The following is a 23135-nucleotide window of genomic DNA, read 5'->3' as shown; positions in this document are numbered from 1 at the left end:
AGGAAAACATAAACTCCTACGGGCCAAAATATTCAAAATCTCTGGGTCTACCACCACGACATCAACACGTTCACCGTGTTAATTATACACAAATATTGGAAACATGGTACCGACGAACGATGGGCGGTAGATACGTTCCCGCCGAAAATCCGACATTTCCCGCGTGCGCGACCACCAACGTGTATGCAGCGCGCCGCAGTCGCGGTGCGTAATCTCACCGGGAGAGTCGCGGCGTCACAGGCGGCAGACGGATCGCCACACTCACGGTGGTGCCGGTGGTGGTGGAGGCAGCGGCGGTCCTCCACCGGCTGCGGACGGGAGGACGAGCGGGCGGGCGGTCGAGACGCAAAACGTTGCCGGCGCTCGCGCGCACGCACCGGGAGCGCGGCGCACTTATCCTCGTGGTGGTGGGAGCGATGCGGCGGCGGGCATTGTCAACAGACGGACAGGACGAGAAGTGGTAGTTCGAGGGGTATGCCGGCCGGCGTTTTCAGGCGGCGGCGGTTGGGGGGCACGTCGCGGCCGTGCGAGTGCGCGCGCCCGCCCGTTTTCGAGCGTGTGTGTGCGTGTGACTGTACCGCCGACACCTCGCCCCGGCCCCTTGTCAGTCCTTTTACGGAGACCGTTTCGTACGCACTTCCATTGCCCGCGCGCAACACACGCACCGCTCGTGTGTGCAAGCCCACCACTACCACCACAACCGCGGTAGTAGTTGTAGTAGTGACGAAGACCGCCGTCGCGTACAGTACTACAGTCTCATCCGCACCGGCGCCGGTAGTGAACGTGGTGCGCGTGTCTGTTTCCGTAATATCGTGGATGTAAAATTTCGTTGACATTTTTATACATAAATTTTTTTTTGTTTTCCGATTTCGGTCTATACACGAGATCGCGAGTGTTCCTCACGTTAAATTAAATATCATATCGCTTGTGCCTCGAATTTTTTTTTTCATTTTCGACGGTACGTCCCAGTCGATTTTAAAATAGATAATCCGTCGTCATCGCGATTGATATTTTGATTTTCTCGTAACCGTCGGGAAACGCGGTAATTGCGTGGGAATTTCCCGGCTTTTTCCCCGACGGGATAACAGTTGTTACGTTTTAATATTAATTTTTGAATATCTCATCGTGTGTGCGTGCGCGTTGGCGACACGCCGAGTGACCGTGGAAAACGACCGGTGGGATTACGCGGACTAAAATCACGTTGCCGGGTAAGTCGTACAATATTTCTTAATAGTTATAAGACATTAAACGGACGGTGAACGGCGTCAATCAACGGGCCCGCCAATTTAGTTCGGCGGTCCCTTTTCCCGCCAGCCGGCGACAGTTGGCGCGACCAACGTGGCGCGCGCGTTGGGCGTATGCCGGCCGGCGTCGGCGACGCGCCGGCGCGCCGGCGCGCCGGTCGCCCTTCACTTTCGCGCGCGCCCGTTATCGAACCTTTTTTCCCCACACCGTTCCTCCTGATCGGCCACCGACGCGCCCGGGAAATCGTCACGGCGGTATAACCGACCACGAAATTTGTATCGTATCTCCCTGTCCCCCATCGACAATCATCACGACCTCCCCAAAAAATCGCTTTCCCCAGTAGGTACCTATTTTCTATTTTTTTGTTTTTTTTTTCGACTTTATTGTCATCATCCTCCAATCCCACATTCGCACTGAACGGCTTACTGACCTCTGTTGTATCGTCACAGGTGCCGCCGAAATGGTGAACCCGAGCACGGAATCCATACTGAACCAGATGACCAACCTGGCCATGGACATCGCCCTAGACTATGTGTTGCCCGCGTCGCCAATGAGCGACGTGTGCAAGAGCGACTTGTTTGAATTCGAACGGGATGTGGTGGTCGCAGCCGTCAGCGGCGGAGCGTCCGCCGGTGGTCTGTTGAGCAGCTTGGTGGCCGGCACCGCGGGTACGACCGGCGGCTGTTGCGGGCGGCCGCCTACCGACTTGTGCAAGAAGAACAGTTATATGGGCGCAGCGGGATGCGATTCGTGCGACGCGTGTCTGGCCAGGAACGCCGCGGCTACCGCAGCCGCTGACCTCTACTTACCGAGCACCTGTACCACCAGTGGCGTGACGGCGTCACCGCCTTCGTCGAGCGCTTCGTCGACGACGTCGTCCGCATCGTCTACACCGTCGCAGCAGCAGACCGCCGAGACGACGATGGACATCAGTTGGTGTCAGTTCGATGGGTGCGAATTCGACACGGCCGACAACAGTTACCTGGACATTTGCGATTGGATATTCTACGCTGACCGGTACGCGCTCACCGACGAAAATCGCGAAAAGGTGCAAAAAGCTTTCCAGATGGTGCCTCCGGGCGAGGTGACCGGTTACGTCGCCGAACCCCCCAAGCACGTCAAGAGGAATAGCAACTCGACCGCCGGACGTTCCCCGATCGGCACGTCTTTGACGGTCGGCGATGATCCAGCTGTGGCCGCGGTGGCTGCTGCTGCAGCGATGGTTGGCGGTGTATCCGTCAAATCCGAACCGGACGACGACTACTTGTGGACCAGCGATAACCACTTGCTACCTATCATACTCAAAGCGGAACCCAATGCCGATATATTACAGATCACTGAATTGGACCACAGTTACCTGCAGACGCCCACCAGCCACGGCGGCTGCAGCTCTGCCAGTTCATCGACGGCCGTGTCGCCTGCCAAACACCACCCCAACCACTTGGTGGACATGCTGGGACTCGTCACTCCACCACCTTCCCGTTCACAGTCTTCCGGTGAGTACAATTGATTAATAATAACAATACAATAGTTGTAATTTTGGTTTTTGTGACGAGAAAGATTTTAATTTTAAATATTGTCCGTCGAGACGTCGTTGCGCAACATGCGTGCCGGTGATGGTGCGGCGACCATTGCGCGCGCATCATCTGTCTTGGTGCGTAGGGGGGAAACGCGCGGGAAACGGTGGCCTAGTTCAAGGCCCGTCTCCACTCGGCCCCGTTCAGCGGTTTCATTTAATTTCGTTTTTATTCCCCTCCTCTATGCGTTCGTCCACTGCTAGTTTCAACGACGTCGACGAGATTACACCGACGGTGGTGCTCGTCATAGTCGTCCGCTCGTTTTTATCAGTCGTAAATCCCGCATCGGGTGTTCCGCGACGATGTGTGTTAAACGTTAATATTTGATATTAATTATATTATCGTTACGATTCATTCGCAATCGTCAAATGTTCCGAGATAAAGGTGTATTTTGGTCCCGGGCCTGCCCCAATCCGTTTCCGGACGTCCGCCTACAGAAAAAGCGATATTCGTCGTCGTCGTCGGACTTTTATCTCATAATATTATTGTCTTATCGTAATAATATTGTCCGGTCGGCGGCAGTTATTTTCCCTCTCAAAATAACCCGCGACGTTAATAACGTTTTTATTTTTTTTTTACGCCGTCGCTCCCCTCCACCGTTTGTCTTCGTCGGGCGGTGGTGGCGCACCGTTCAAACGCCGTCTGTGCCGCCACCCGTCTGCACGTCTTTTTCGTGTCTTCGTTTCAGTCGTGGTTGTTGTTGTTGACGATATCTGATCTGTTCCTCACGGGTCGTTCGGGGTGGTGGTGTAAACGACAATGTAGTGGTTTTTTTTTTCACTCCATATCTTATGGTTTATTCTGTGAATCGACTCGTCGGTCATATTATTATTTATAAAAAATGCGCGCGTGTAAACGATAATAAAGAAAAAAAATGGCAATAATAAACACAAATTAATTCTATTTTTGGACGAAAAAACTCGCAGTATCTTCTATCGGATAAAAAATTCCAACCACATCTCTTGCAGCTCATTATTTTTTTTTTCTTTCAATAACCGTTAGATTTCTCCGTATTCACTCTCCCGCGACGCTGCCCGGGCCACCGCGTTGGTATGCTCGCGAATAATAATAACGTTTCACTTTTAACAAAATAATTCGTCTCCCGAAATAGGTAGTACATTACACTACTATTACTTACGTATTTTTCGATTGTTAAATATATCCACCTGATAAAGTATTCGAAGTGCAGGTTTATGATTTTACAAATCTTAAATAAGTACATTATCATTAATTTCTTATTTTTAATTAAATATTTGTTCAATTAAAATTAATGACTGCGTGTTAATACCACCAAGCCTTCATAAATTTAGAATATAAATAGTAAATACTGATAGTCGCTAAACAACTAATATTTCCAATATTACATATTGTATATTGAGAATTCAATAATAACAATTCCTATTTTTAAATGTACACATTTCATAAGAACTCCTAGGTATTTTTAATAGGTCAAAGTAGACATATCTTAAATGTCGAATAATTTTTAACTTATTTTTAAGATCTAATTTCGGTAAAAATGATTCGTGATCCGAATTAATAAAATACAAGACAATAACTACAACATGGATCGGATCTTGTCCATGCGAGAATTGGTTTTTTGAAAACTTTTATAATAATACGTGATTGTATCCGATAACGGTTGCTGCAGTCAAGAAAGTAAGAGTGTTCTAGTTATCAACGGCATTCCAGTGCGAGGGGTAAAGTGATAAATGTAAATATTCCGACGACGACCACGTCAACTTTAAATCATACGATTATTAGTGACGGAATTGCAGCGGTTTTTTTCTGGTCGGAAGATAAATATTAATATCCCTCCACCCCCGTGCGCGAAAACGGTGGGAAAAAATAATAAATAATAAACTTATAATAGATGAATGTTGTCATCATCGACGGGCGGCGATGGCGTACTCACGCGCGCGTATCGATAACATGTCTAAAAATACTATTACTACAAAACGGCGTCTGTGGTCGTGAGTGAAGAGGGGGTTGAAATGGTGCGGAAGGGTATGTCCAGGAGAGGAGGCGAAAAGTATTTCAGTTTTACGGGCGATCGATATACGGGCGACGGCGGTCGTGGACTTGCCCTTGAACCCTAACCGGGGCCCCTCGCGGCGTGGCGAGTCGCGACGTGTCGCGTGCGCGCGCATCGCGGCGGCACCGGCACCGGCGTTGCTGTTTTTCCCGGCAAGAGATTTTCCGCGCGCGCGAAAAACGCCGCCGCCGCCGTCGCGCTCCGAGTACACCGCTACGGTATTAACGCACCGACGACGTCGTCCTACACGCCATTGAGGGCAGCCGCGCACGTTGGCGGGAATTGTCGGCGGCGGCGGCGGCGGCAGTCTTCACTTACACATACACAAGCGCGCGACCCTGACGTCACGGCCGCCGCCCGATCGATCGGCGCGCTCTCGGCGACGGTGTCGTCGACCCGCCCTTGAACGACGCCGCGCTTTTTCCCGCGCCTTCTTACTCCGGCAGAGGGAACCGTAAATTTTTTTTTTTTTTTTAATTATTTACACCGTTGCGTTATTACTACATCAATTTATCGTCGTTGACATGATAAAACACCTATATGCTAAAATCCATTTTTTTGGGAAATTAAAAAAAATATAAAATAATTATATATAGAAAATTGTCGATTGTATATACTATATAGTAACTAATTTTAATGCTATATCAAATCTTATTTTGAAAAAGTTGCAAGCATGTATAGAAACTTTTATTTATTATTTTTCATTCATTCTACGATGGTGATCAGCGATACCATAAAATTAATAGAATATGTTATCAAAATAAATAATAGTATTATTATAAATAATAATAACAAGTTTAGTGCAACATCTACAATTTTTAACATCAAAATTCCCTTAATAGTTATTTTTATATAGTATTTTTTTAATGACTAAAACAATACCGTAATCGTATATTCGGCACATACAACGGTTTTTCATGTCGACGACCTTAGCATTTTTTTCTTATTATTTTTACATTTAAAATATTTCGTTGTACTTTGAATATTATTAACGTGCGTTGGGTATTTTTGTTTCCGGTTTTTTTCACAGAAGAAGAAGAGATCGACGTTGTCAATGATAGTTGGGACACACCAGACACCCCGCGCAAAGGCGCCACCATGGCAGACATAATGAAACGCGGCATCGTCAAGAAACGCGAACCACCCGTAACCAAGTGGAAGAATACGGTCAAACGGAAGCACAAGACCGCCGGACAGTCTGCCACCGCTGCCGCCGTAGCAGCAGCTTACCCGATGCCTCCGCCTCCGCCCAAGAAATTGTGCGGCGGACTGTCACTATTGGACCGATACAAAAAGGACAACAACTGGAAGGGTGCGACCCACATTAAGGAGGAACCCGTCATCAAGGAAGAACCCTTAGACGACGCCGGTTCTTCAGCCGACGACGACCGCAGTGACGACGACGAGTACGACAACCGACAGCGACACCGACGAAAACAGCGGCAACAGCAGCAGAAACATCAACAACAAAACGTGCTGGCGACGACCATCAAGCCAGAACCGCTGGACGAAGACGAAGACCGCAGGGTCGACGACGATGACGAAGACGACGATTACGACATGGACGCGGACTTCGAGTCGCTAATGAAGAACGAACCGGACGACATATTCGATGACGATTACGATGATTACGACGACGACCACGACATGGATTGGGACAAAGTGTTGCGCGGCGCGTCCGCGTCGAGCGGCGGCCGCGGCGGCAAGTCTTCCGGCGGATCGTCGTCGTGCAGCTCGTCGTCCACGACCACGGGCGGCGGACGCAAAAAGAAGAAGAAGAAGAAAAAGAAAACGTCCACGTCGTCCGGCTCGGCAAAATCGTCGGCTAAGCTGCACCACCAACAGCAGCAGTCCGGCGGCGGCGCCGGCAAGAAGATCAAGTACGAGAACGTGAACGGAGGTTACAGCTATAAGACCAAGCTCATGGATCCCGTCAAGCGGGCGCTGCACAACGACCTGGAGAAATCGCGACGCGTGGAGACCAGCATGCTGTTCATGAACCTCAGTATGCAAGTGTCGTTCCTGGACGACAACCGTAAGATACCGTCCAAGCTGAGCATACTGCGGGGCGCCAAGCGAGAGTGTGACCTCATGATGCTCGACGAACGGCGGCTACTGTCCGAGAAGCACGTCATGCAACAGAAGCAGCGCATGCTCCGAGAGCGACTATTCGAGCTCCGGCGCGAGCACTACCACCGGCGGTACGGAAAACAGAAACAAACATCATCCCACCATTCACACAACCAACAGCATCAGCAGCAGCAATAGTTCATCGCGGTGAGGACGAATCTTATAAAATAATATTGTCATTTTTATAAACATTATCAACCCCCCCCCCCTGCACACCACACAAACACACATACATGCTAGCGTGACGTACTCGTTCGTCCCGGGCGTCCTTTAATTAATATTATTACATTTTTTTTTTTTTTCATTTCGAAGAACAATTGCTCAAATATATTTAAATATATATTAATTTATTATTATTTTTATCAATAATTATTATCGATACGTATTATATATGTATGTAGAGGTAGATAAGTATAGTTAGACGTGTGTGCGTGTGTGTGTGTTGTGCATGTGTGTATCGGTGTTAAAATATTATGTTTGTGTACATATAGTTAGGATATGTTATACGCGTATTATTATTATATTATGAATATTATGATAATTCGCCCGAGACGAGCGAGTGCCCGTGTTTGTTATTGAGGTTTTTCTATTTATTATTTTCTGATTTTTTCGAAACCCGAAGTACATTTTATTTGTTTCAAATCGTGGAAAGCATCAAACATGCTATTTTATTTTTTTACAATCGGTGAACTACCGAGTTTAAGTCGGGAGCAGGACTTATAATGAACTTTCGTTTATATATTTTTTAAAAATTGCGTCTGAAATATTTAATATTTCGTAATATTTTGACACTTTTTTTTATTTAAGATTTCTACTACCGCCTTTTCCCACGCTCCCATGGCACTGCTGTGTGTAGTGATAGACATTCTTGTAAATATGAATAATCAACATTTAATTTACTACATAATATATATAAATAAATATATAAATTTTATTATAAATAATCGTGTAACACTTAGGATATTTGGTTTTTTTTCAAACGTATAAGCCTATACTGAATATATTTTAAAATATTTTATTATTTAAAATCGTGAAATACAAGTAAACAGCGTTTAAACGATATGACATGTTCCTATTGTACAGTTTTTTTTTTAATATATATAAATATATATATAAATGTCTAATGAAAACTTTTAGTTGTATAATATTTTTAACGTTATCCATAAACGTAGACGATAAAATAAATAATTTTAAGTATGAATTTATTGTTAAGTCTACGAGGATATTATTACATGATGCTTCCCCTCCCCACACGTTTTTTAATGCACAGTACAAAATAGATTAAGTAAGATCTTAAAATGTTATAGTTGGTAGTATTGATAATTATTTTTTTCTGATGTAGGTATACTATACTTGTTAGTTTTTTTTTTGTTACGTTTTACCTGATTTCGTTGCATTTCCAAGTTGTGTTTGCGCATTTTTCCTTTATTATTATTATTATTATTATTTTTATTATTATTATTATTATTATTATTTCATTTTTAAACATTTCTTTTTTTTTGTTCACTAGACGGCACCTAATTTAAATGCACTTGTAAAAATTAAATAAAATGTACGTAAAACAATATTATTATTATTATTATTATTATTATTACTATGATTATTATTATTATTATTATTATTATTATTATTATTTTTATTATTATTATTACAATTATTATTATATTATAACAGAAAGTAATTTATAAAAAGCGCTTATTTGTACATACAGATTAATTAAACAAGGAATCCCCATAAACAAATAAATAAAAATGGTAAAAAGCTTTCATATTTTTAGATATAAATATTAAAAACTATGTATGTCTTAAGTATACATACATACATATTGAAATAATTGTTAATGCAATTATTTATAATTAATTATACCAGTGGAAGTAACAGGAGTGTTCATTAATATTAGGTTTTTGTTAAAAAAAAAAAAATATTAAGTAAATAAGTCATAGACATTTTTTAACAAATTTTCTCCTACGATACAATATTGTGATAAGTGCTGTTTTTTATAAATCGTTAAGACTTTGTTTTAGTTATTAGGTCACAAAAAAGAATATGTTTGTTTTTTCTCCAAAACAACACGTTTCTGCCGTAAAATAAACGTCCCTAAATTTTTTAAAAAATTTTCGTTTTTGGATTTTTTTTTTAACTCTAGTCTCGAGTGCCATCCTCGTTCATAATATTTATAAACCCTTCCCTCTTTTCATATATTACACGCGCGAAAGAGAGATATATTTTTTAAACGCTAACTCTTTATCGGTCGCACATATATTAATTATTATAATATAATATACGATGATATATATAAAATATAAATAAATGTATGTGTGTATATTATAACTACGGAGAAAAAAGTAAATTTAGTGAGACTAATTTTGTATTAGATATTATTATTTTTAATAATTAAGGCTGAACGTGATTGTTAACCAAGTGCTGCAAACATTTTATTGGAAAATTAATGATAATATTAAAAAAAAAAATAAAAAAATAAAAAAATAAATTTTCATCTTAATTCTAAGCCATAAATTTACCCTATTTATCGAAACCTAAGTTATACACATATATAATATATTTTTATGTACAGTCTGTGGCATTAGCCTAGAAAGTTGTTAGACTTGCTTTTATCTGTTATGATTTAAGTTTGTTTTTTTTTTTTTACTCGTATTCGAGTGTCGACTTCTTTTTATGATTAATTTATTTATAACTTCGAGTTAATTAAGTAAAACCCATATGTACCTCTATCGTTTTTACACAACAATACAAAAATTAGTGTATAATTACCTAATTTTTTAAATTATGTAATATTTTAAAGAAACGATATTAATTGATATTTTAGAGTCTATGTTTTGTATTTTATTCATACTTATATTAGATAAAAAAAGCAAAAATGAAAAAAAAAACTTTCGGCAAAATTGTTTTGTTATATTGGAAAAAATTGTAATTTGGAATGGAAAAAAAATGGCGTGTAGAAAAAAAATATTGTATTTTTTATTTTAATATCATTATCATAATCTTATTCACATTTCCTCTATTCCTTTTCCCACACCCATACAAATGGTCAGTCAACTACACTTTTCCGTTAAATCAACCGATCGGAAAGTCAATAGGATGTGTTGTTTTCTATATAAACGAACATTTGTAAGAACATATTACCCAACTGCTCAGAATCGAATCTGCAGTCGTTCCTTAAGAGGTAAGTATAATTACAAAGGTACAACAATTTCTAGTATAATGAATAATATACGTATATGAATATATAACTCGACATGGGATAAGAAAATAAGAAAATTGACTCGAGAGGACTGGGAGTCTACATTGTACTCTGCGAAAATGTTCTACGTACTTCATATTATTTTTGTTCTATTTACAAAAATTATAATTTTTAATCACAGGTAAAAATGTTGAATAAAACAGATAACCGCTCTGTTGTATAATTTAAGTGTAGTGTAATTCGTCATTAAGTTTATATCACTGTAATTAATGTATTACTGTATTTCTATTATCAATAACCAAATGCGATTAATATGGTAAAACAATTATTTTAAACGGAAATGGTCTGAATTTTTAGTAATTGATAATTATAGTTACGAACTAATTATTTTAATAATAATATTAATATCTTAACAAGTGCACATAAGTACTTATACACACCATTTCAATTCAATCAATTCATTCACAGCTAATATATTATACATACTATGTATATACAAGACAAATGTTTAGGTCTTCATCGTGTTTCGAAAACCGAACATTTGCCACCTACACCCCTAATTGGGAAAAATCAATTAAAATAGGTGTGTCAAAAAAAAAAAATAAATTTACAAGTTGTGAATAGAACAAATACCTTCAACCTGCGGCATCTGACTGCGGTATACAGGTGGTACCTACTACCTACCTATCTTATCTATTCGTTGGAAGAGTTGAAAAAAGCACTACCATATGTCGATCGCACGATACTTACATGTACCTAAACATACGTACATGTAGATATTATACCTATGTACGGCGGCGGTACGACCGGATTTCGTGGAACGCGCCCGGCGACCAGGTTCAAGGTTGTGTCGCGTGTTAGCAGTAGTCGATGCTGATGCTGGAGTGGTGGAGGTAAGCGTCGCGTACAGTCGGTTGCCGTCGCTCGCGCACGACGGCTAAAGAATTCCGAACTGGCCGCGACGCGGCGGTACTCCGCTGGGCTAGCGCCAAACGCGTAAAGTTGAAATACGACACCGACCGAAAGTCGCTACACTACTCATTTTTCCAGCGCGCACGCGCTCTCCGACACCGGTTTACGTTGCGATCACCTCTCTTACGACACAGACGTTCGTCCGTTTCCCCACTTCCGGACTTAGCAATTTATTTTCAACATTTTTTTTCACTACGTCCGAGTTTTATTTTCGGATGAAGAAAGTAGATATTGCTTTGTTCTTACATAGGGTACACCGCCACCGCTCATTAATCGTCAAAAAAAAAAAAAAAATACTTCCAAGTCTTGACAGACAGCATCACCTTGTAGATATATGATATTATAATAAGTATAATAAATCAGGGTTAAGATTTAAGTACTCAAAAGCTTTAAAAAATAACCAAAAGAACCTAATTTTTATACTCAATAATTCCCCCAAAAAAGTGACTTAAAAATTGTAATGTTTATAGGCACGCAATCGCGCAATCGATAGGAAACGAACTATTTAACTTACAACATTTTTGACACTTCTTAATCTTAACTAAATTTACTAGAGGACAATATAATTAAACAAAAATAAAATACCAAACTACGGTACACCAATAAATAACAATAAATAGTATGCTGGAAACAAATGAGGTTGCAATGTATTTTCTAATTGCCTAATATTATTTATTTGAGTCCCGGTATAGGTGTACACCATATCCGATGATTGGTGGAGGTACAGATTGTAGATGATAAAGACAGAATTCATAAATAGAATACCTCGCAATTTGTGCTGATGAAAACTACTAAAAACTATTAAGTAAATATTATAAAAAAAATATATTTTTTGACGTAATATAAACAATTTTCACACTAGAAGCTTGAACAATGTTTAAATATAGGTATGCACTATGTACCCAAAATTAATAAAATAACATAAAATGCTAAAATTTACTCCAAAAATAAAAAACATCGAAAAAGTTTGACTGAAGTTTTTGTTACATGTATAAAATTATAAAATATTTGTACTTGAATACATTTTCCTAAAGTACCCAAAAAACAATGCCTTATTATAATGCACTTTTCACGAAAGTCCTAGCACTAAATCTATAATATATAAGAAAATATGGTGTGAATATTCAAAACATCATTCGCAATTTTATATCGTTTTATTTTATGAAATACGTCTTTATATTCGTTTTTACAATGTAGGAATAATGTTATTCAGGTAATAATGATGACGTAATATATACGCATCGGACTTGCGATGTTTGTAACTGCTCGATTGAAAACGATAAAGTTTCCGAGAAAAGAACGACCGTTTTACGACTTTTGTCTAGGGTTGGTGGATGTATAATACAATTATGAAACTTTTTTCATATATAATGTGTCTCGGCGACAGTTGTTCGTCGCCACCACAAACATCAGCAAACGGGTAACTGCAAGTATCTAATCGCAATCACTTGAAAACACTTGTGAAAAGTTTATTTAAAAAATTACATATTATATGTTAGATATTTCATATATCATTTTTGTACGGAAATTTCCCACATTGCTTTTAGGCAGAAATGGACAACTCAATGTTAATAAAAGACCAAATTTTAAAACTTAAAAATCTAACTATAACCAGAAAGTATATACAGAAAACAAAAAAAAAAAAAAATGTAATAATAATATTTAAAATTGTATTTTACTTATTATATTTATAATATCTTATAATGTTTAAACAAACATATTAAAATAAAATACAGATAAACGCTATAAATTGTATTAAGTAATTTGAAAGTATAATATGAGCCAGATAAAAAAGGTACCTACGCTAGTTGCTTGCAGTTGCCCATACCTGATATAAGGGAATAGAAAGACGCCATATATATAGATTCTCGAAATGGTTTTCTCGGGCATCGTCGTTATCGATCAAAATATGGAAAACTACAGTAGAAAATTCTTGCCGCTAGTGAACTGTCAATCAAATCTTAATACTTGGAAATATAGTATTTAATTAAACTTAAAATTTTTAAAAATCAGAATATTAATAAATGTGTTGTATAATGATAAAGAGTAAATAAGCTTAGTAAATTACTTTGTATACATTTATATTTTAAACCCATATTTGTTGCTTAAAAGTAAAGCTTTCAACTTTTAGAAAATATTCTGTACGCGTTACTATATGTTGGTACTTGGTTGTCTATACATTTCAGGTAGGTAGGCAAAAAATACAGTGAAAGTGTTTGTGCGTGAATATTCATTTGGCGGCAGCAGCCCATATAGATTATAGACGACTGCTATATACATTATACATACTATTTTATACTGGTTCGTAACTATTATATTTATATACATATATACATGTATAATATATATAGTAATAATAATAAAAGAGACAAGCCTATACTCGTATAGCTTGTTTGTGCCGCCACTGATTGGTTGTACCACCAAAAACTACCGCCGCGAGCGTTATTTTACCTATATTTTTATTATATGTATATATACATTTTTATACACATACTCGCCGGTGGTGAGCGGACGACGTTGTGAAATCGCCCTCAGTGTGTGTGTGTGTATAGTCGATTTTTGATTTTTTTTTCTGAAAGTAGTCGCGTGTAAATATGCGGCGGCGCGCGCTCCGGTCAACTAGTTTTATTATATATATATAATATAGAATGTTTCAATGAACATGTTCAACCCCTTTGTGTAGTTATTCAAAATCCGATACTTGTTATTTTTAAATAACTTATACTAAAAATCATATTTTCAAATTTTTTGAGTTGTGGAATTACAAACTTCTGTTAACTTCCGTTTCAAATGACAACCCTTATTACTGCTGGGAATTATTTAGCGAATATTTTTTTCTAATAATTTTGAATCGAAATTAAAATTTGAACAAGTTGTTTTGAGTTATTTAAATTTTCATTCTAGAATAATAGGTTAGGTCATGATGGTTCGGAAAATATAGAAATAATAAATTGCGATTTGAAAGTCTTAATGATTGGTATTTATCTATCAATATTTATAATTCTTCAAAAATATTTAAGTACCTAAAATAAATAATAAATGAAATATTAAATTTAAATTAAGTATTGTTTGGTTTTTCTAATTAGGCATTCTAAAAATGAGAAAAAAATCAATAGGATTTTGGAATTTTCATTATAGCAGTTTGAGTTTTTTTTTATAATTTTTAATGCAGTTTAGTTTAGATCTATAATATTAGAACTATAGGATAATTATAATGGATGGTTGTTGGGTGAGTATATCATCAGTTTTTAAACAGCTTAATATAATATATATATTAAACAACAATTGAATGTGATAATTGGTGTAATTTCTTTAGTTGTGCATGTTATTGTGAGATGTACTTTACAAACTGATTAAGACGTACAAAAAAAAAGGGGGGGGGGCAGTTGGAAATTGTCAGTCGATATGCATTTGTATATTATATATAAGTGTGTCTTGAAACTTTATTGTTATTAATATGATTTTACTAGATTTTACAAAAAATATAAAAAATACCGCTTAACCTTTTTGTTAGTCGCCGCCTTAGCCGCTGCACCGTAGCGTGTAAAACGGCGGCGTAATATTCATGTAGGAGGTAAATAGGAGGCAGTAGTGGCCAATTAGTAGACGAATAATAATATGAAAACAGTGGCGCTGCCGAACCGTATCAATCGTATCATTAAAATATTAAATAGCTCTGTTGTGTGGGGCGTACTGCAAATGTTTATACTCGTAAAATATATATTATAAATATGCGTGTGTGTGCCCGTGCGCAACATGATTGGCGGGCATATATTATATTATCTTCTTAGTTTTTATTTTATTTAATACTCATCTAATAATATAATTTATATTTTACACATAATTTTCTAATTCGGAAAATGTTAGTAAATAATATATAATAATCAATAATATCGGGCCAATTTCGTCGCTTTAAAAATATGAACCCTACTATTTCGTCGTCATTTCGAAGTTAACCGGTTAAGATTTGTATTATATAAATTAAACACCATTATACATATGTATAGGCAATGCATGGTAGTCAAACTAGTCAATATTACTTCATTAGGTTTTTTAACATTAACAATATGGATCGTGTCCATATCATCCCTTCCTGCAGAGACCAAATATACATTTAAAAATCCGACTTATCTGTAGGGTTTGTATATAACGCTATGCACGTTATACCTTAATAATATAGGTGTACACGTGTATTGTAAAACCATGTACAGTGTACACCGTGCATATAGCTATATGTATATACTATATTATAGTATTAAATACACGTATTCATTCATTTCTTTTATGACGTTATTTGCGGTCTGTATACCAACTATATATTGTGAGATTATTTCTAATTATAATATAGGTTGATAATATTAATTTATATTATACGTCCATTGTGTATGTATATATACGATCGGATGGGTTGCAAATAAAAATGACGTTGAAGACGTGAAGTTGTGGTTTTAACATGAGCCCTGGTAGAATGTTTTTCAAACTTGATAATTGAAATTTGATTATGTAGATTAGTTAAACGTTTAAAATGTTATAGAATTTAAATCTATACGTATTGCATGATATACCGGTGTCTCGGCCATGTGGTATTCTTATCCAGTCTAGGGATTTTTTAATTTGTTATGTGGTACGACGTACGAATTTATACTATAACTTATAAGATACGAGATAGAAATCCGTTTTGTAAATGTCCGAGTAACTCTTCCTCGTTTACCCCCTGGGAAATACTCGATTGGACTTGTTGAATACATGAATATTTGAATATCCGTCGCCCGCTGCGTTGCTCCCTCGAGTGGTACTCTACAATGTGGTAAGTTTATCTAATACTGGACCACAATAAAAATCACTCAACAGTTAGCAGTGAACAGATCTGTAGATTTTTTATACATGTTCAGATATTCCTATATATAAATTTTATTTATGCGGGCAATTAATATTTGCAATGCTACTTATATTATATGCACACATGTATTGTGTTGTGATAACTCTCGATTTCGTTTATTTTACTGTATTTGGTTTCCCAACACCCAAAGTGCCAAGTGTTAAAGGGAACTCAAGAGCGGGGTGGGTTGTTCGGATTTTTTTTCTTTTCAACGACCACTATACACCATTATGCAGTAGTACTTTTCCAGACCTTTTTAATCGGTGTTGGACACAATGGCAGTCGTCAAGGGTCGTTTGAATTATTTAAGCGTTATTGACTTAACCCATAAACAACAATTAAACAAGTGGGTCGCTGCAGGGAGTATAATGATGATGACAATATATTCAGCAGCGCGTTAGCTTTCAAAACACATATGACTGGGCGCGAACTATATGAAAGGGGTGACAGCTAGCGTGGCATTTTTAAAATCTAGGTTTCGACATAGGACTGTGGGATATGCGTATAGATTTAAAATAATAATGAAAAAATAGTAGATACCTACCTATAAAATTAAAGTTAAAAGTCAAAAGATTGACTTCGATAAAAATTCAATCGAAATTCTCACACCAAGTGTTATATAACTTTATAAGTGTGTTATTATAAAAAAAAACTATTATAGTTAAATATACCTAAGTAATGAGTATATTATTATTAAATTTTATTCGACTAAGAAATCACAGCATTCGATGAAAGCTCGATAAAAAAATTTAAAATTGTTAAAATAATAAATTATATTATATTTGGTTTCATGCAACCTGTGGACAATAATGTGACGACGTGCTTTTATAATAAATACACGGCGTGGCTGCCTCACGACTACGAGTTTGACTTTGAGTATTTGTGCTTGTGTTTTGAAACAATTCCAATTTACGCGATCGATTTCGATTAACGACTGCCGCCGCCGGGTAAAAACGAGTTAATAATATAATATAGATATTATTTAATCGAACGCAGCATGGCGCGGACACTTGTAGAGTAAGTCTTCCGACTATAATAATAATAATAATAATATTATCACAATCGTTAATATTCGAATTCATATAATATAATATTCGAGATGGTGGGAACACAAATTATGTTATATATCGATCAACACAATATGCATACTGTGAGTTACAGATCAATGTCATACTACAGAAAATCGATCGCACGCAGCGTTACTTATAATCGTAGACTGGATTATATTTATTTTTTTAGGAAGTTAATGGGTCCTACAGAATACGTTCTTTTGTAATAGTATGTTTTAGTGAGAATGCTTTTTTTTGTTTGGCAAAAGTCGCGCTATAGTGTATTTATTAATACTACCTACTATATAGGACATAGGTATATGCATTAGTGCATGGGTTTGTTTTCTTTTTTGGATATTTATCTGCCTTGTACAGTGTTCGATTGAGACAAAATTAGGTGTATTAATCACGAACACGCTTTACTAAGCGGTGTACTACACGTCTACCCCTACTCGAGAGAAAATATTAACACGAACAATAACACAATGAGTGAGTGGACAAGACGAATGTCACGTGAACTATTGACTTGAGGAAAGCCAAAAAACTCATCAGCGTATGGTGGACATATTACATTTAGCGTGTGTGCAAAACGTTAAAATGACTAAACTTTCATTACACATTATTATTGTTGTTATATTTTGATGATATCTATATATTATAAATTAATACGTGTGTATTATAACATCACATGTAACGACGATATGAATAACTTATGGAATAGGGCTTTATAGTTATCGGCGAATATTGATGATGTCTATGATGGTGATGATGACGCAGTTTCGTCCGAGTCAAGGATGTTTGAATAACATACTCGCATACACATAGAGAATTTAATCTAATTTTTTGTGTCTTCCGTTTACGTCGAAATGCATTGCACGTACCACGTTTTTCTTTTTATCGATCGACGGCGAGACATTTAGAGATATGTAGACATTTTTATTACCGTTCTTCGCGTCTTATCTTCTTTTCGTCGCTTGATTAAGTATCGAATTGCTTATAACAATGTTACTAATTATTGTAAATCAACATATTATACATGTTTGCGAAAAGTAGAATGGTACCTACTAGGAGGGGGTATCCGCGGGTATAGTCATGGTATACACAAATACTAACTATATATTTATTATAAATAGTACGCACTACGCATGTTGATTTTTCATTTGCTAATGCTTAAGGCGAGAATAAAATGATAAAAAAAGACATCATATAATCCGAAGTATATAATACTATAATCGCATCAACATGTGGGAAGTATTAATTGTTTCAAGAGTATATTTTTATATTTCTGTTTTTTTTTTTGTGTTTTTTGTTGTAAACATATTTTTGACAGAAACGGTTTAATTTCGTAAACAGCAATAATTAAATAACCATACTCCCTCACCGTTGGCAAGAGACTAACCTCTGTTTCAGCTTGGATAAAAAAATTACACGCACGAACATTTACGTTGTCATCGCAATAATAATAACGACGATGAAAAGCTAATAATATCGTCATGTCGTCTTTTTCGTTTTATTGGCGATAAATTAAAATGAAAACAAATTCATAATATCTATTATTAAAACGTTCCACTGGTAACAAAAGTTTTCGATTTGTACATCATGAGGTATCAAACGAGTTTTTGAATTCTTTTTTTTTGCTGTTAAAAACAAACAAAATCTAAAAGTTTTCCGTGATATATACTGACTAATATTTACAAACAGTTATATTTTTTTAATTTATTTACAGTTAACGATGGATGATAACAGTGCATGTAAAATGTATTAACGTGAAAACCGTTATTGACAAACAACGGATCGCAGCGGCGGTGAACAGGGAAGGACTTTCTGGTTGATTGGTTTTCCATCTCATGAAAACCGTCGCAGACGAAAAATAAACACAAACAAAAGCGTTGAAAACTATCTTGTTCACAGAGACATCGTTCTATTCTCCGTTGAACTTTTTGTTCTACCCGTGTTTATATACAATATTTATTAGGTACGTCTATGGCATTTTATCGCCGTCTAGAGTAGGGTTCAATCAAACGAATTATATTGTTACAGTAAAACCTACCTATATGTTTTAATATTTAATGACACTTAATCATGGAATAGGTATATCACACACGCAAAGTAAAGTTAAATAATAAAAAGTAATATTATTGCTGTATAAAATATGAGGCATGCGCACGGGGTTGTCAGGGTGGGCCATTGAATGCACTTCACATTTTAGCAGAAGGTAACATAGTTACATGGGTAATAGATATATAATAATATAGGCGTATTGTATTGTAATATCAAATTAAAGCGTTTTACACTTTATTATGTGTAATATTTTATGTACTAACTTTTTACGTTTGATTTGGAAATAATTTAGGTACCAACTTACAGGTATACATTTATAAATTAAAATATATTTTATTCATAAATAGACTTTAAAATGACTAGAATATGAGTATGAATAGTTGACTAATTGTTCCTTGTAGGATCATAATTCATGATTTTAGTCATTTGTAAATAGTATTAAAAATTAATTTATGATGTTAAATATTGCAATGATTAAATTACAGTAAAACCTTATTAATCTGGACTAATTGGAGTTCTAGATTATCCAAATTAATGAAAGTCCAGTCTAAACAAAATAACCAAAATATCATAAATTATAAATTTAAAAATATTTTACTATATATATATTATACTTAGTATGATTCGTATATCTAATAATATTAAACCTAAAAAAATAGTACTTAATTGTATATTATATTCATTAAATATACATACATATAATATTAAGGCACACTTTCTAGTATAAACTAGCGTAATTTTTGTATTATAAATGGCTGTCTGGATTAATGAGGTTTTATTGTATATTGTGATTATCATAATATCATATACCTATGGCTAATCGTTAGAACGATAAGTAAATTTGATAGAACTACGAATAGTAATTAAAAAAATATTACTACTATAGTTCTTCATTAATATTTGTTAGAATGGAACTTAATTTGAATACTTATTTTATATATGACTATCCTTCTGATAATATCTACTAAGTCTTATGTCATGTAATGTACAGTTGTACACTTGTACTGCACGCAACGCGCAGAAAGCGAAATACCGTGTATTCAATATGGCTAATATGATATATTATAAAGAATCACTCACTGTTAATAACTTTTTCTCTGATTAATATCTTTCAAATATGTTTTTGGTAAATAATTGGTGTATTAGTGAGCCAAAATTATTATAATCTATAATACTCGTTTAGTTTACTTCAATTGAAAATAAAAAAATTTTTAATACTCGTAAATCAGAGCTCCGAGATTTATTTGAATTATTAATTTGTATTAGGCTATCAACATTTTAATACTTAAAACATAATTGTATGAATTTCAAATAATTCCAAATTAATTTATACTTTAAGTTTGATTATTTGTGGTTAGCTAATTGTGGTTAATATGAACAAGAACAAATACAGTGAGATACTACAGTTATCTTGTGTATATACAATTAATTACAATATACATATATAAAACATAATATTATGCAGGGGTTGTTGCGAATCTGGCATATTAAATGACGTAACTATACAATTGACGGAACAATTCGAAAAATGTATACAAAAAGAAAATATGTTGAACTGTAAGGAATGATTTTTTCCTCGAGTTAACTATACGCGTATCTATTTTTTTAAACATAATATTATAAAATATATAAAAATAATAATCATAATAATCACTTGATGATGTACTAAATATTTGTATCATTTACAGCATATTATTTGTATACATAAAACAGTAAGCTGATTGACTGATCTATCAACGCACAACTCCTACCATTGGACGGATCGCGCTGAAATTTTGCATACAGATTACAGATAGCTATTATGACGTAGGTCAATCGATAAGTTTATGTATAATAAGTTTAATTAACGTTATTAAGTTAAACTTATATCTTAAGAGAAGTCGCCCAATGACAAAAGTCCTATACATTACGTAGTATTTAAATATCATTATACTTTTGTTTCTAATCAAACCGAACACTTGTAAATTCATGGCAGCGTTTCTAGTATTGGGATAATTATTGTTTATACATACTAGGCAAAAGTATAGGGACTACGCAAGAAAAAAATATAAGAAACATTGATTCACTTCAAATGACACATGCCTCCAAAATTTTCAAAAGAAAAATATTAAACTGTTATAAAGAGCAAAACGATGTGTGGGTGTATATTGTATAACGCATATACCTAACGGCTAACACTGACACAATACAACAATATATAATGTTATTATAGCTAGTATACTGGTATACTTATGGGATACGACATCAGTAGCTTTATATATTATAATTTATAGCGCTTCACAGAGTCTTTAAATCTATTCGTGAAGTATCTTGTATATAGTACGAATAAAACCGTATGTATGTATACCTGCGCCACAAGAAAAAAATGCATCAGCAAAAAGTTAGGTTAGGAGTTTCTAGACGAGTCGATGCTTACACACTGCCTTTTACATTCCCTTTTTAGATATACCATTTGCATGATGCGTTATGCGTTACACACATAATAAGCAAAAGACCACTGAAAATGCTTACAATAGATGGATGATAATTTTAGTAAACTCAGGCTAGCTCCCCTTTAGTGTTCCTTGGATTTTTGGGCGTAAACCGTGAATTTAACGTCTGTATTGGGGCGGAGATTTAGTGGTGATAATATTGACGAAAACTAGGAAAACAAGCAACGTGTGTAAAACATAAAATAAAGCAAAAAAGTTGTTGTAAATGAGTTTTGTTTTTTATTTTATTTTAAATGACTGATAAATAACTTATATGTTATAGTAGTATAATACTAATAATAATAATATGTTATTTTTGCATTTTTTTGCATCGTTTGTGTCAATGACCTATACCTAACCTTCTATTCTCCAATACTCCATCTCAGAGGACGTGTTTTATTTTTAATATAATATCTTTGTATTATTATTTTTTTTATTTTTAACATGCTATTTGACTTGCTGATCAACAATAATATAAAAATAATTATGCTATTTAACTATTTAAGTAATAGGTGAAAAAACAATAGAAAATACCGTTTAATCTGCAATGACGTGCACATTGTACAAGTATTACCGAGTCTGTATAATATGCTTATATCTCACAATAATACAATGTAATGTTACCCACCGTGTACCAGCCACCACCGCACCGTGTCACTGGGTGACCGAGTTACTTTTAACTGTTTTGCGATGATGGCCGGTTCGCTGGTTATTACCACGTGACCCGGTTACCTTCTTTACGTTTCATACATATACCGGCCACGAGTCATGTAACTCTATAATATTATATATAATACCTATATGTCTAAATAGATAAGGAAAATGAGACAATTGTGTATGAATTGTTTTCTATCTAAATAGGTTCTATATTTTCCCCTATACTTTATATAGGTAAATATTCAATTTCACCTAATATAGTAATATCTATCTATAACAAATTTATCTTAAAAATATTTTTGATATTAAATTATTTAATACATTTTTATAAAGATTCAAGGTAACTATGAATACATCATTAATATTGTAATGACTGCAGGGTTTTACATTTGTCATTTGTATTGATAAATTATCTCGTCTCTTTCTAATCAAGTATACAGTAGTGATTTTGACGATTACAATAGATACATTATGTCGAATTACGAAATGTCAATAACATAAAATAATACTTTATGTATTATAATTATAATACGTTGTACTTAGATTACTTAGATTCATCAGACAGTACAAACCGTTACTATGGCGACCATAATAAAGCACTGTAAACTTTTATAATACTTCATAATTATATAAATATATTATCTCACTTATAGGAGGAGACTCGTGTATTTTACAATGAATACTTTTTTCTCTATGTTATGCAATAATGTCTACAATTTTGTCTTTCCTAATTTTAGTATTATCGATCCTGATACTTAATACTTAAATAAGTAAAGTCAGAATTAAAAATATAGTTAATTTTTTAAAATATAAATTAGTGTTCATAATTTATAATATATTACAATAAATAATATGATATA

General features: G+C 35.4%; 1 protein-coding gene and 1 long non-coding RNA gene across 2 annotated transcripts in view; one reads left to right on the top strand and one right to left on the bottom strand.

Annotated features, from left to right (window-relative positions):
- The window catches only part of LOC114128991 (uncharacterized), a 165945-nt gene that overhangs the window by 142335 nt on the left and 475 nt on the right, over positions 1–23135 (bottom strand). The gene's annotated exons all lie outside the window — the stretch shown is intronic.
- LOC114127267 (uncharacterized) lies at positions 532–9475 on the top strand. Its single transcript, XM_050197798.1, has 3 exons — positions 532–1208; positions 1695–2741; positions 5885–9475. Exons 2-3 carry the CDS (start codon positions 1706–1708, stop codon positions 7120–7122), a joined length of 2274 nt encoding a protein of 757 aa, XP_050053755.1. The 5' UTR covers positions 532–1208; positions 1695–1705; the 3' UTR covers positions 7123–9475.

Source organism: Aphis gossypii, chromosome 1 (assembly GCF_020184175.1).
Source record: "Aphis gossypii isolate Hap1 chromosome 1, ASM2018417v2, whole genome shotgun sequence".
Taxonomy (NCBI): Eukaryota; Metazoa; Arthropoda; class Insecta; order Hemiptera; family Aphididae; genus Aphis; species Aphis gossypii.
Note: the sequence above shows the minus strand (reverse complement) of the source record. Positions and strands in the feature narration are given on the sequence as shown.

Excerpts from the sequence above, each read along its gene's own strand:
- LOC114127267 (XM_050197798.1), top strand. The coding sequence starts at position 1,706 with ATGGTGAACCCGAGCACGGAATCCATACTGAACCAGATGACCAACCTG. Across the intron at positions 2,742-5,884 it reads TTCCCGTTCACAGTCTTCCG|AAGAAGAAGAGATCGACGTT; the intron begins GTGAGTACAATT and ends TTTTTTTCACAG.